We start from the raw sequence: 15,109 nt of genomic DNA on the forward strand, positions 1-15,109 counted from the left end.
ACGCATGTGATGTAATTTATCCTAAAGAATAACATATGAATGCGTCAGGACGTGAGCATTTATTCTAAGAAAGTGTGTGGCATATGCATGTCTAAAGTCTAAATCTTAGATTTTGAGGGACCAAATTTTGAAATTTGAGGGAGGGGGGGGGGGGGGCAGTAAGTCATTTTCTGTATAAATTCTAATTTTTTCACTATTCTAATGGAAAATTGGAAAAGTTAGGGGTATTGAATTCTTAACTCTGAAACCAACCGTATGTAGCGTGGCTTAACTCGATTATTATAATTTTTATTAAAGGATTTTACTATCAAAGAGAATCAAACAAGATAAAAACTATCCTTGAGATTTATATCAGAGATACAGAGATGAATTTCCTCAATCTAAACGGAGTCAATAATAAAGTGGATGGCATTACGGGCCAGTGTGTGAATTGCTTCGTTTGCATGTCTTCTAATGTGTTGGAAATCCCAGCTCCTTAAGCCCATAACCAAAGTCTTTGCACCTTCATAAAGTGCCCGCCCGAAGTAAGATGAGTTTTTAGTACTGTCACGAAGAGGCTTGAATACTGAAAAAAAGGCCCAAATCCGTTGGGCGTAAATAAAAGAAAAAGGAAAAAGAAAAAGGAAAAATTGAAAACAAAAAAAAAAGTGGCAACCTCGCGCGCCTGTAAGTAAAACTGAAAAAGCGGATAAAGTCTGAGAGCGTAGGGCCTTCTACTCCAGTGAAGTGAGTCTCTCATTGAAGCGAAGCAAAGCAAGAATCAAGAGAAAATGTTAGCAAACCCTAGCAGTAGTAGCCTCTTCAAAACTCCCTGTTACTCTCGAACCCTCACTCTCACCCCTTCAAATTGCCCTCGTCGCCTCCTCACCAGAAAGAAATCCAGGTTCCGTTCCTTATCATTATCTTCATCATCTCACATTTTCTTACCCACCAAAACCTTTCTTGGTGCTACTATCAGAGCAGGAGCCGCCTTCCAAGAACATCAACCCTTGGACTCCGACTCCGACTGTTCTCCTCACCCTTACTCTATCAAAATCCCCGTCGGTGATAGACATGTAACTCAACTTTAAACTCTTCTTTTTTTCTTATTATTATTATTTTTATCGAATTGAAATGAAAGAAATTGTTTTTGTGTAACTGAAAATATAATAATAGGCTTTAGGATATGGTGGCTTTTACTCTTTAGGGAAAAAAAAAAAAATAGTTGCAAGTATATATATCGTATTGAGGGGAAAAAAGTATTTATATAATTTTTTTTTTATTAAGTGCTTGTGAATCTTATGATACACTATACAATTTACATTTTGACAACTATGGATACTAGAAGTAAGAGGAAGTTGCTGAAAGAACCTAAAATTTGAAGCCGACGAGCCTTAGCCTCTAGCTCAAAAAGAACTTCATCTTCTATAATAATAGAAGATATGTATTGAATTATTAACAATGCCATGTGAATTGTTACTGTGTGCTTTAAGATTATGTATGTCTCTCACTCAAAATAGGTCTTTAATGATATACTCTTACAATCTTTTGTGGAGGTGCAGCCACAGAATATTTTAGAATTGGTCCTTGTTGCAATTGAAGGTTTGGATATCAGGCTTTAAAGTCATTTACTTGGAATGATTTGTAATTTAAATATTGAGAAAATGTATGGCGATTGACCATGTTTATTGCATTGTTTCATTCATCTATTGTGTGTTTTTATTTATTTTGAGTGGGTTTTTTTCGTTGAATCTCCCTTTTGTATCCATTCGACCTTAGGCAAATGTATGTACCATAACAAAAAGAAGGAAGATTTTGCTCTTACACTTCTTAGGATTCTAAGCAGAAGACCTTAATCTGCTATTAGCAACTAAGGGAATTTTGCTTTAGTCTTATTGAGATAGTAGGCCCAAACTAATTATTGGAAGATTTTTTTTTTTTTTTTTTCGATTCTTTTAACAGTTCCAAAGGATTGAAATAAGAAGATTCATTATTACCCTTGTTATTGCTAATGAATGCATGGATGGTAGGGTTAAAAGTCATATTATGGGTGTTATCTTCAAGCCGGATATTGAAAATGCTTATGAGCATGTCGGTTGAGAGACTCTTCTTTACATATTGGACTCCTACTTGCATCTCCTCGACCCATTTCTTTATCTTAGTTAATGGTTCCCCTGTTAGCTTTTTTTTATTTAAAAAGAGCTGAAATGCACTGTACTGACTTATAGTCTCACGCCATTACCGCTGGTGCTGCCAGCATGTTTACGCTACTTCTTATTCTTCTTCTCACATCGCTTCAGCATCTTAGATCTGTTTTTCTCTTTTACAATCTCCCCCCATTGCCCCTTTTCCTTGTTTTTTCTAACTCACAAACGTGAATAACTGATTTAAGTTTGTATGAGGTTTTTGTGATAACGAGTTAGAATCGGTTGATTAAGTGATTTATATATATTTTTTATTCTAATGTTCCAATATGTGAAGTTTTTGATTGTTTGAGGTACATGCCTAATTTGTAATGGTAAGTTGTTTGTGATTGGGAGATAATGTTCCAATATATGAAGTTTTTGATTGTTTGAGGTTCATGCTTAATTTGAAATGGTAAATTTATGTTTGTTGTTTTCATGATATGTTAAGAAGTTCAGATGGTATGCCATTCCCATGCATTAAGAGATATTAACTGTAGATGATCTCATTAAAAGAAATATTACTTTGGTATCTTGGTGCTGTATATGGAAGTGTAGTGGAAACTGTGGATCATTTACTAATTCATTATGCATTGGCAAACAAGTCATGGTCTTATGTATCCTCTATGTTTGGAGTCCAATGGGCAATGCTAATGAAAGTGATCGATGTACACTTTGGGTGGAGAAGTTAGTTTAGGCACATGAGTTCTCTCATTTGGAATATGTCCCCTTTATACTTAATGTTGACAATTTGGGGGGAAAGAAATAATCTTACTTTTAATGGTATTTCAGTGTCAATTATTGATTTGAAATTGGTGTTTTTGATATTTTGTGATTGTTGTTTGAGTGGTCTTTTGTGCTTTAGCACCATTGATGTGCTTCCTTATGTATCTTTTATTGATTCATTTTCTTTCTAATTGTAATTCTTGAATACAGTAAGTTTTTAGAAGAGTTTTGTATACAAATCCTGTGTTACATGAGGCTTCCCTCAATTCTAGTAAAATATAAATTTTGTTTTTTCAGGAACGCTCTTTTTATTGGATTTTCTACTGTATTTAGAATTCTGGTCATTTGGTGTACATGTTTATAAGAAAGGGTAGCTGAATAGCGCTTATTTGAATAAATATCTAATTTCTGTTTGGGATCTTTGCAGATTTTGGTTGAGACAGGCCACATAGGGAGACAAGCTAGTGGTGCTGTTACAGTAACAGATGGAGAAACCGTAAGTTCCACCTTTGCTCATCAGCATTACATTCTTGTATAATTACAAATAAAACCCATACCTTTCTAGCGCTGTCTGTCTCTCTCTCCACCCATAGGGGATTTGTTTTGGTGTCATTCTTGGAGATAAGAAGATTTTTTAAATATTTTTTTATAATAATTTTAATTTAATTTAATTATTTATAATTTTTTTATTACTAAAGCACACTTTTGGTCCTTAAAGTTTGGGGTTGTTTTCATTTTGGCCCTTTATGTTTAAAATTTTATTTTAGCCTTTCATGTTTGATTATGTTTTCATAATGGTCTCACTGTCCATCTCCGCTAGTAATCTTGCTAGTAATCTAATTGTTAAATGCCAGATTAACGGTTAGATTACTAAGCACTCATTTGGCACTTAATGATTAGAATACTAAAGGAGTTGGATGGCATGACCAATATGAAAACTGAATCAAACATGAAGTTTCAAAATGAAAACAATCCAAAATTTTAAGGGTCAAAAGCGTACTTTAGTCTCTCTTTAAAAAAAAAAAAAAAAAAAAAATTATCTCGACTAATAAGTAAAGTTTTTTGGTAATAATGTGCTTAACATTGTCCCTCAAGTGAGATCCAGATGCTCTTTCTCATTCAAAAAGTTTGTAGTTTAACTTTATCGTTAGTACACTGGAAGTATATGGATGATATTTTAATACAATTATAAGATGTGATATATATATATATATGTATATAATTTTATTACAAAAATAGGTTTCTACATAACCATGTTGTACCGTGTAGAAAAGGAATAAATGTATTAATTATTTTATTTGCAATGAGATTCCATTTAGGTGTAACCTGGTAATTAATAAATTGTAACTGTGAATCTGGGATTTTCCAGCTTCTGAAGAAATAACAGATGTATGTTTCTTCTCGCAGATCGTGTACACATCTGTTTGTATGGCTGATGTTCCAAGTGAGCCTTCAGATTTTTTTCCTTTATTTGTTAATTATCAAGAGCGTTTTTCTGCAGCAGGTCGGACTAGGTGTGTCTTGCATCTTTGTTTTCCATTTCATAGTTATTTTATTTGTTTCATGAAAGAATACTTTTTTTTTTACACACCTTATGTTTGTTATTTTCTTAGTGGTGGGTTTTTCAAACGAGAAGGGAGGACAAAAGATCACGAGGTATTAGGCCTTAACTTTTGAGTAATAGAAATCATATAATCCCAGCTGGCAGTTGAAGCTGTCTTCTTAAATATGGATATTTTTCCTGAGATTAAAAAATATGATTGTTCTTTGGTACTTTGTTTCATTGGGCTTGTATTTGGGGGTGTACGAATTTTATTTCTTTATTTGATTTTTTAGTCTCTATTTACTTTAGTTCTTGATTATATTGTATCTGTTTCTTGTTCAGAGTGTTCTCCATCATGAACATGATGTTCAATTTTTTTCAATAAAAGTCTTATTACCTATAAAAAAAAAACACTGGATTTTGTTGGAAAGTTCATGAAGGCTTGCTTTGTGTTTTTCTGTGAAAATCTAGTTGGCTGAGAATAGAGAGAACAAATAATTTTTAGTGCAAAAGGTTGTTAACTCGTTCTTTTCTTGGGGCATTTTACTTGAAAAATACTTTTGTTTTAAAGCTTTTGGTTGATGCTTTATTAATTATAACGCCTAATTAGTGACACATGACTTTGCACATCGTAAAAGACTTAGATTTATAAATTGTTGTTGTATGTGCAAATTTGGGCCTCAGTCAGTTGAGCATTTGCTACTTAATTCTGTTATTGCATGACAGTGTTTGGCTTTCATTGGGTTATGCTGTGGAAGGTTGTTGAAATCTTTGTTAGAGTGGGATGTTCGGATGACACAAAAGCAGTTTCTCTTGGAATGTTAAGCCCGTCTGCATTATGTGGACTATTTATTTGCAGGGAGAGGAACGGTAGAACTTGAACTTTCCATGATTGTGATAAAATTTGTTTTCCTCAAATCGTTACATTTTTGGATTACTGCTTTGGACAGTATTAGTTTTTCCTTTTTATTTTCTTGATTTGTTGAGAGTTAGTGAAGAAGATTATTCAAAGAGAGGAGCTAAGGAAAATTGTTACAACCCTTAACCTTTATATTCCACTTCTTTACGAGAGTTAGTTATAAAGGGATGGGAACATTCTGAGAATGAAATTTGGTGGGGACGCCTCACCATTACTATATTCTAGACTCTTGTAGAAGAGTGCAAAAACAATGGTACTACTCATAGGATATTAGCCAATTGTTGGATAAATTATTTGAATTTAGTTTAGTGATAAAATAAGATTTCCTAGATATATTAATATTGTTATTATTTTGTAACAAAATTAATTCCTATGTTTTAGGATAGGATTGGTTCCTATATTTTAGGATTTGTTGATGAGGTTATCTCATCCTCAGCTATTTTATGTACGTTGAATGCATTAATGAGAATTAACTATTAAGTTGAAAATTAACCCAAAAAGTCTATTCTCCCTCTCAAGTTCAGGGGGCTAGTCACCTCGAATCGACTAAGTTTTATTTTTATTTTCCCGGTTCACAGCATTTGGTATTAGAGCGTTTTGATCCATTTGAAGCATCAACATATCTCATCCAGCACCGAAACATCTAGCTAGCACCATCATCAACACAACAAAATATTTTCAAAACCACAGTGCATTGACCCACAGCTAGCCACTGAATACTATAAGCCCAAAAAAAAAAAAAATCCAAAACCCAACTCATAGTATCCATCAAACCATTCACACAAGTTTCCACGTGTAGCACCCAAAAAAAGAAAAAAAGAAAAGAAGATATGCCTCATCAAGCCCATCATGTGTGCACTAGGAAGCACCTGCATGGATTTGGGTGTGGGTGCACTTGTTACAAAAATTGCATTTGAAGATCAAAGGATCAACGAAGTAGAAAAGATAGATCAAAGGGATCTTCTTGTGATTACGAATAAGTCTACCTCAATCCCACACATTGACTTTGTCATTCCCGATGAGTCCAAGGATGTGGGAAGCAATGCGTTTATGTTTTTGGTGCTCACAAAAGTGGTCGAAGAATTGGTGCAAGTATCAAATATCCAAATTCTTATCCTTCAACACTTAAAGATTCGAGGTCAAGTTTTCTCTAATTGGGGAAGAAGGATGTGGAGTAAGAAAGTATTGATTTCCACGTTTCAGAATCTTGAGGACAAGATTTATCTTGAAGGGGAATGGAATGTTATGACCTGGGTGTTGGATAAATTATTTGAATTTAGTTTAGTGATAAAATAAGGCTTCCTAGATAGATTAGTATTGTTATTTATTTGTATTCAAATTAATTCCTATGTTTTAGGATATGATTGGTTTCTATGTTTTAGGATTTGTTGGTAAAGTTATCTCAAGTTTGGCTATTTATGCATGTTGAAAGCATTAATGAGAATTAAACAAAAAAATAACCCAAAAAATCTATTCTCCCTCTCAAGTTCAAGAGGCTAGTCACCTCGAATCAACTAAGTTATCTTTTTATTCTTCCGGTTCATAGAACACTCCCCCTCAAGCTGGAGCAAATATGTCATAATAAGCCCAGTCTTCTTTTTTGATTGGTAACTTATGCAATTTTACCAATCAGAGAAAATAGAAACTTTGAGTTCACGATGGCGAACACAAAGAAACAAAAGAAAATACAAAAATATTATATAGCATATCTAAGAGAATCTAGGAACTCAAGGATGGATGAACAATTAGAAAAGCCCCACCACATTGACCATTCAAAAGAGTGCAGTGAAACATAGATTTTAATTGATCCAAGGAGTTTTTGGTTTCCTCAAAAAGGCAATGATTCCACTCCCAAACATTCACATTAAACAACTTAGTACCATATTCCAATTTCCAAATAATTGAGCCATGCTTCCTAAACCAATTCCTCCAACAAAACAATAAACTTGCAACAGACCCTGGCATGACCCAATGAATCCCAAATATCTGAAACGCAACCCCCCACAGGGCATGGGCAACGTCGCAATGAAGTAAAAGATGATCCAATGACTCCCCCTTAGACACATACAAGACTAATATACTAATGGCAATCCCCTCCTTATAAGATTATCCAACGGGAGGATTCGACCTAAAGCTCGTATCCACATAAAGAAAGCAACCCTTTTAGGAAACTTAATAGTCCAAATACCCTTTCATGGAAATGGGGAATTAGTATCACCCCGAATCACAATAAAAAGACCATTTCATGTTTATTTTGTTTCTCCATTGAGTTGAGATAGAACTATTTGATATCTTACTAACAAAATGTCATTTGGTTTGATTATTTGTGTTGGTTTGATGCAATACCAATATAAATCTGTTGTTATTTGTATTGGTTTAAACTTTGAAACTCTAATAAAATAGTTTGTGTTGGATTAGTGCTATACTCATGTTTATTAGGTTATAAATTTGTATTTATTTGTGTTGGTGCTGTACTAATGCTCAATTAAAAAAAAAATTGTCCAACGAATGGGTCCAACCTGAACTAGGTGGGTTGGATTGGACCCTTGTGATGAGTTGGGTTGGGTTGGATTTTGTTCAACTAGACCATGGTGGATAGGATTGAAAAAACCCCTCAACTCGACCTAACCCGATCCATGCACACCCCTTATATAGCTTAGTTTGACCCAATGAACACTCGATGTCGGGCTTAGCCCACAATGTACAACACACATCTATCCAATTCAATCCACGTAATTCGGGGTATCACACATGACATGTGCAATCAATATTTTAGTCTTGAGCAAGGAATTATTATTATTATTATTATTATTTATTTATTTTTTTTTTTTTACTTATCAAAAAAAATTTCCTTGCGCAAGACTAAAATATTGATTGCACATGTCATACAAGGGATTCATATTCTTTCTCAAATAGAGTAAATGTGTTGCAAACACTATCAAAATAACCTTTGCAGATTGGTCGTGTGTCAAAGTAACCCCAATGTTGGGTCCTATATTGGATAGCACTAGAGAGTTGATCAGATTATTCTCCTAATCCCATAGGCTTGTGGAAGCAGCAGACGTAGTGAAGGTAGTTGAGCCTTCTGATGAGTTGGTTGCATCACTTGCAGATGCAAAGGCTGATGGCTTGTCACATATAGGTGATCAAAAAATCATTTATTTCTTGCCAAATTCAAATTTCTGGAATTACCCAAAAAAAAACCAACCAGACTACCATTATAGCATTATCTAACACTGAAAATCGAACAGTAGGGGGAAAAAAAGAATCCATTTCATTTATTTCTCACCAAATTCAAACCCTCCCAAAATGTAAATTAAGCACCCCCAATTAACATGATTATAAGCTTTTTTGAAATGTAGTATGAGTATAACCTTTGGGTGCAGAATGAGAATTGAATCCAAAATCCAGCTTCTTTCTAGAAATGCATTATTGAGAATCTGTCACAAGCTTCCCCAACACCTGTCTAAAACGGTTTTCCAGGACTTTAGCTATATGTTTGTACACATCCCAACTAGGCTAATTTGCTGAAAATTGTGAATATTGCAAGCATCGGCCCTTTTTGGCACTAGTTATTAAGGATATATCCAATAATTTCTTAAACATCATACACTCATAAAACTCCAGAAAAAATTCACAATATCTTCTTCCATGGCACCTCTTGAAAGCTATCAAAAAAATTTATTATTAGGAGTTACACTTGACATGGCCAAGTTTCTCCCACCTCAAAAGTTGGTGTGGAAATCATACACTTGATCCTCGTCACATGGCTGGATGATGGAATCCCACTACCAGTTGATTCCAATTAATTCATATTAATGTTGATTGATGCTGAGACTTTTGGATTTGATTTGATTTTTTATTTTTTATTTTGGTATTAAATATATAATTGATTACGAGCTTATTTCCATATTTGATGTAATTTATTATGATTTTTTTCCTTATTTGATTCATCTTTGGATACCTACTTAAAGGCTCTAGAGAACATTTTGGAGTATGTTTGATTTGATGAATAAAATTTTGTTAAATATTTTCCAGTTGGTGCTGTTTCCAGGCAACTTTAGGTTCTGAAACCTAGGGTTCAGAATTCAGATTCTAAATTCCTGCACACATTCCCTTTGCAAACTTTTTGCTGCGTCAAGCTTGTTATTATTTAAATTCATGAAAATGATTGTTGATATTTTTCCTCTTTTTAGTCTTTTACCATTGCTTTTGATTTAGTTGGCTGAACGTAATCGATTGGATTGGAGACAAGCATAATTTGTTGATTCTAACATGGTCTTGCTTTTTAACTATCTAATGAACTCTTCAAATAGTCAACTTCTCTAAGCAAGCATGGTGAGAGCGGTAACTCTTTTTTATTGTTTCATATGGTGGTTTCACAAAGACAAAGAATGAAATCTTTGTGGTTCTTCCAGGTTTTAGGACTAGGTTGAATAGTTAATGGGTTGGATGTGTATTTCCTTTCGCTGTTGGAGTGGGCTTCTGCTGTTGCATTTTCATCTGCTTAACCTTCTTTGTTTCTTTAATTCTCTTTCCCCCCTGGGCTTTTAATTCACTAGGTGCTTTGAATTTGAATGACAATCTCTTGTTAATTCTATTTCCTTACTTCCAACCTAGGATGGTAATAAGAATTGAAGAACTATTTCATTTGTTAAAGCATAATGTAGCATAAAATTGTTTAGCATTTGATTCTTTGCAATAAAATTTATTCCATTTTATTGATAAAGTTGTTGTGTTAGTTAAGTCCTTACTTTCTGTTGTGTGCAGGTTCTTATTTGTAGATTGATTGATAGGCCTTTGCGCCCAACAATGCTTAAGGGCTTCAACCATGAGACTCAGATACTATCTTGGGTAAAATCCTTGGTTATTCCTCCTGAAGAATGCCTTTCTTATATCTGGTCTTCTGTTGTCTTTATATATTGTTTCAGTTTGCATCATTTGGAAATCAGATGCTTGTGTTTTGTGGCCTTTTAAACAATGGAGTAACTAATAGCTGCTTGCTTTGAAATTGGGATCTCTGATATTTTCTTTTATTTGTAAGTTTACACAACCAGTGGTGTTTTATTTTTTTGATAGGTAAGAAAAAGTTTATTAAAGATACTACAATATGCCAAAAAAGCTCAAGTAGTCAAAAAGTACAAAACAAGGAAAGAAAAAAACAGAAGACTAACTACAAAAAAGAAGAGAGCTAATAAACAAAGGGATGGAGTCACAAGATGTGAGTCTCCAAGCCTGAGAACAATCAAACCAATAACCACTAAAAGAAGCAAGTAACTGATCATCAGAACTATTCACATCCTCAAAAGTATGACGGTTACGTACTCTCTATATGCACCATGACAAGCACAATGGTACTAATTTCCCTAGGAAATTTCTCCAAACAAACAGAAGATCAAAAACCGTTTTTGGTAGGACCTAAGAAACCTCAAAATATTGGAAGACGAAATGCCATAACTATTGAGCCTTATTACAATGAATCAACAAATGATCCACAATCTCCCTACAACAGCGACACATGGAACACCAATCAACAAAATCAAACTCTTTATTCTTCATATTATCACTAGTGAGTATCTTATTCCAAGCTGCGGTCCAAGCAAAAAAAGAAACTTGCCTAGGGGCCTTCACTCCCCAAATACCTTTCCAAGGAAAAGTGACAGAGCTCGTAGAGCATTATAGTGCAATTGAATGTCAAAGTTTCCATTCTTCTTCTTAGTCCATCTCAATTGATCCCCATTATCAGTTAAAGGGGTATTATTTTCCAAAAAATGAAGAAAATCCACCATAGAACCCACTTCCCAATCGTTTAAATCCCGGGTAAACCTCACATCCTAAGGCCACCTTTCCCCTTCCCTCTGCCTAGACAAGGATAAAGCAACAGAAGCTTCTTCTTTATTAATGGCTATCCCATACAAAACTGGAAACGTCATTCGAAAAGGTTGATCCCCACACCAACAATCATGCTAGAATTTCACTCTATTCCCCGCCCCAATCTCAAACCGGATATGTTGTCTAAAGTCCTCCCAACCCTTACGAATGTCCCTTCACAAACCACAACCATGAACACCCCTTCCCAACTTAGAAATACATCCCTCTACTCTTCCCCAAACTTCATAGCTATCACCCTTCGCTAAAGTCAATTCTCCTCATCTCCAAAGCGTCATAGCCATTTTCCTAATAACACTTTATTAAGGTAGTTAGTTTCCGTATCCCCAAACCACCGTTAGCCATAGGAACGCATTTTATCCCATCCTACCAAATGTTGCTTAGATTCACCCCTCATACCTTCCTAGAGAAAGTCCCTTTGCAGTTTTTCAATCTTATTGGCCACACTAGTAGGAATGGTAAAAGGTGATAAGAAGTAAGTAGGAAGACTTGATAATGTACTCTTGATCAAAGTCAGTCTACCACCTTTGGACAAATACAACTTCTTCCAACTTGCCAATCTTCTCTTAGATTTCTCTAAGGTAGGATTCCAAATAGAAGAAGATTTATGAGAGGCTCCCAAAGGCATGCCAAGATAAGACATGGGTAAATTCCCAACCCTACACCCCAAAATCCTTGCCAAAACATGCACTTTATCTACCGCCCCAATTTGGACTATTTCTTCAAGCCAGTGACAACTTGAAAACATAGAAGCAACATCTGTATATGAAGAATTTGCTCCACATCTGCATCATAAAACAAGTTTGTATCATCGACAAAAAAAAGATGAGAAACACAAACTTTATCGTCCCACCTACCATTAGCCTTAAAACTGCTAATTAAACCAGTCCCTTCCTACTAAAGATCTCTATCATGATCAAATATAGCATAGGAGATAGTGGATCTCCTTGTCTCAATCCCTTCGAACTTCTAAAAAAATCAGCTGGAGACCCATTAACCAAAACAAAGAACTAAACTGTGGAGATACAAATGCGAATCCACCCACACCATCTCTCTCCAAAACCCATCATCCTTAACAGATCTAGGAGTACCTCCCAATTCACATAATTGTAGGCCTTTTCAATGACTCTTCACTCTTCTATTCACACATTCATTGGCAATAAGAACTGAATCAAGGATCTGTCTACCACCCACAAAGGCATTCCGAGATTCTAATATTAGCTGGTCTAAAACCCTTTTTAGGCGATTTGCTAACACCTTAGCCAATATTTAATACACACTCCCCTCCAAACTAATAGTCCTGAAATCTCTAATATCAGATGCATTATTCTTTTTAGGAATTAAAGCAAAGAAAGTAGTGTTGAGGGATTTTTCAAACTTACTATATTGATAAAATCCTCAAAGAAAGTTAGTACATCTTTTTCCACCACTTGCCAGCAATGATGAAAAAAAGGTCATAGAGAAGCCATTTGGACTCGGAGCTTTATCCCCTTGCAAATTCCTAACAGCATGGAGGATCTCCTCCTTATCAAACAGCCTTTCAAGTCATCCCCTATCCAGCCCCCTATTTGCTCAAACTCTAAACCCTCCACCATAGGTCGCCATACCTTAGTCTCTTGATACAATTTTTTATAAAACTGTACTATTTGAGAAACCTCTTTAGATTCCTCCTCATATAATACCCCATTTACCTCCAAAATACCCAAATGATTGTACCTTCCGCGAACGTTTGCCATCTTGTGAAAGAATTTAGTATTATTGTCGCCTTCCTTGATGCATAACATCCTCAATTTTTGTCTCCAAAAAATATCTTCCAGGGATAAACGTTGCACTCTATTTGAGAGGAAGAATCCACAACCTTACCCTCCATCCATTATTATGGAGGGAGGAAGCACTGTTTAGAGCTAGAGCTCATTGGCTGAAATCTTTGATCTTATTTATTTTTTCAACAATTGAATTGCAAAACTCCAACGGGATTTCTTATGGGGTGGTCTCGGGATTGAACCCAAATTTCACCTAGTTAAATGGGCTACTGTTTGTACCCCACTTTCCTCAGGTGATTTGGGAATAAGGAATTTGATACTTTTTATTGAAGTTTTGCTTGGGAAGTTGCTGTGGAGATTTGGGTTTGAAAGGGATGCTTTTTGGCGGCAAGTGATAGAGGTGAAGTATGGTTGTGTATAGGGTGGCTGGTGTACTAGCTTTGTTGCTAGTCCTTATGTTGTTAGTCTATGGAAAAATATTAGCCAAGGTTGGCCTTCTTTGTCTTGCTATATTCTATATGAAATTGGTGATGGGTCGAGGGTGAAGTTTTGGTATGATCAGTGGTGTGGGGAGACTCCTCTTGCAGTTAGCTATCCTGAATTATTTAGAATTTGTTGAGATAAGGAGGCAAGTGTGGCTGAACTTAAGAAGTTTCATAATGGGGTCCTTCATTGGGATATAAGTTTTTTAAGGGATGTCAACGATTGGGAAGTGGAGGCTTATTCGAGCTTCATAGTTACCATTTATGGCTCTTTTGTAAGGGGAGAGGGATTGGGGAGGATAAAATTTGTTGGAAACTAGATAGAAATAAGGGGTTTATGGTTAGTGCTTATTACTCTCTTTTAGTTGGCACTAATGATTTATTTTTCCCTTGGAAAAGCATATGGAAGCAGGGGATCCCATCTCAAGTGGCCTTCTTTGTCTAGACTGTTGCTGTGGGGAAATGTTTGACGATTGACATTTTAAGAAAAAATGTATGGATTTTGGATTGGTGTTATATGTGCAAGTGCAATGGTGAATCGGTTGACCACCTTTTCCTTCATTGTTTGGCTGCTATGGAATTGTGGTCTATGGTTTTGGGTTATTTGGAGTAAGTTGGGTTATGCCTAAGTTAGTTGTGGGGCTCCTAGCTAGCTGGCAAGGTTGGTTTGGTCACCATTGAAATGGACATACATGGATAGTTCCCCATTGTTTAATGTGGTGTTTTTGTAAGGAAAGGAATAGCAGATGTTTTAACGATGATGAGAGATCTTTGCCAGACCTGAAGCTATCTTTCTTTAGAACATTATTGGATTGGTGGTCAGCTTTGTGACACCAATCTTTTACTTCTTTTCTTGATTTGTCTTGATTTATGTAATTTTGGTACTTGATTTGTTAACTCTTGTATACTCCTTGTGTACTAGGGTGTTCCTTTTTTGATATCAATAAATCTTATTAATTATTCAAAATTTTTTTTCAACAATTTCATTTCAAAGATCTGGTGCAGTAAGATTTCTTTTTTGTTGCCATTGTCCTGATTAGCAGCCAATGTATCATACCATTCTCGGATTTTGTTAATGATGCAGGGCATTTCCTGTACTGTTTTGAGTGTTGTTGCTTGTTCGTGGATATGAAATATGTAAGGATAGTATAGTCTATTATTAGTTGTAGAGAGTGCAAATAGAATTCTAGCTCTTGTAATTAGTTTTTCAGTTGTAACAGAATATCCTTTCCCTTCCTAAGGACTATTTCTTTTTTGTTAGAAAAAGGCTACATCATGCAAGAAGAGTGAAGTAGCAAAAAGATACATACAAAAACACAAAAGAAAGCAAACTATGTACAGTAAAGAAGGGAATCTAAGAACAACGGAACAGAATCACTAAAAGTGAATCCCTAAAAACGAGACCAGTCAAACAACATCCCTGTCAATAATGCTATAAGCTGATCCACCAAATGCTCCTGATCCTAAAAAATACAACTATTCCACTATCTAAAAATATTCACATAACACACAAGGGTACCAAATTCCAAATATTCAATGCATGCTTTCCCAACCAATTTCTCCACTGTATTAATAAATCACTCACCTTTGGAAATATCCAATATACTCCAAAAAGCCGTTATTAT

The 15,109-nt window shown here is 35.2% G+C and overlaps 1 protein-coding gene across 2 annotated transcripts in view; it reads left to right on the forward strand.

Annotated features, from left to right (window-relative positions):
* Positions 1-643: 643 nt before the first annotated feature.
* LOC115952785 (polyribonucleotide nucleotidyltransferase 1, chloroplastic) overlaps positions 644-15,109 on the forward strand; it is a 61,948-nt gene continuing 47,482 nt past the window's right edge. For both annotated transcript variants that reach the window (XM_031070055.1, XM_031070056.1), the window contains exons 1-5: positions 644-1,055; positions 3,316-3,384; positions 4,296-4,402; positions 4,502-4,544; positions 10,121-10,204. In XM_031070055.1, coding sequence (XP_030925915.1) covers positions 771-1,055; positions 3,316-3,384; positions 4,296-4,402; positions 4,502-4,544; positions 10,121-10,204 — 588 coding nt within the window. In that variant the 5' untranslated portion in view covers positions 644-770. The remainder of the gene's footprint in view (positions 1,056-3,315; positions 3,385-4,295; positions 4,403-4,501; positions 4,545-10,120; positions 10,205-15,109) is intronic.

This window comes from Quercus lobata, chromosome 7 (genome assembly GCF_001633185.2).
Source record: "Quercus lobata isolate SW786 chromosome 7, ValleyOak3.0 Primary Assembly, whole genome shotgun sequence".
NCBI lineage: Eukaryota > Viridiplantae > Streptophyta > Magnoliopsida > Fagales > Fagaceae > Quercus > Quercus lobata.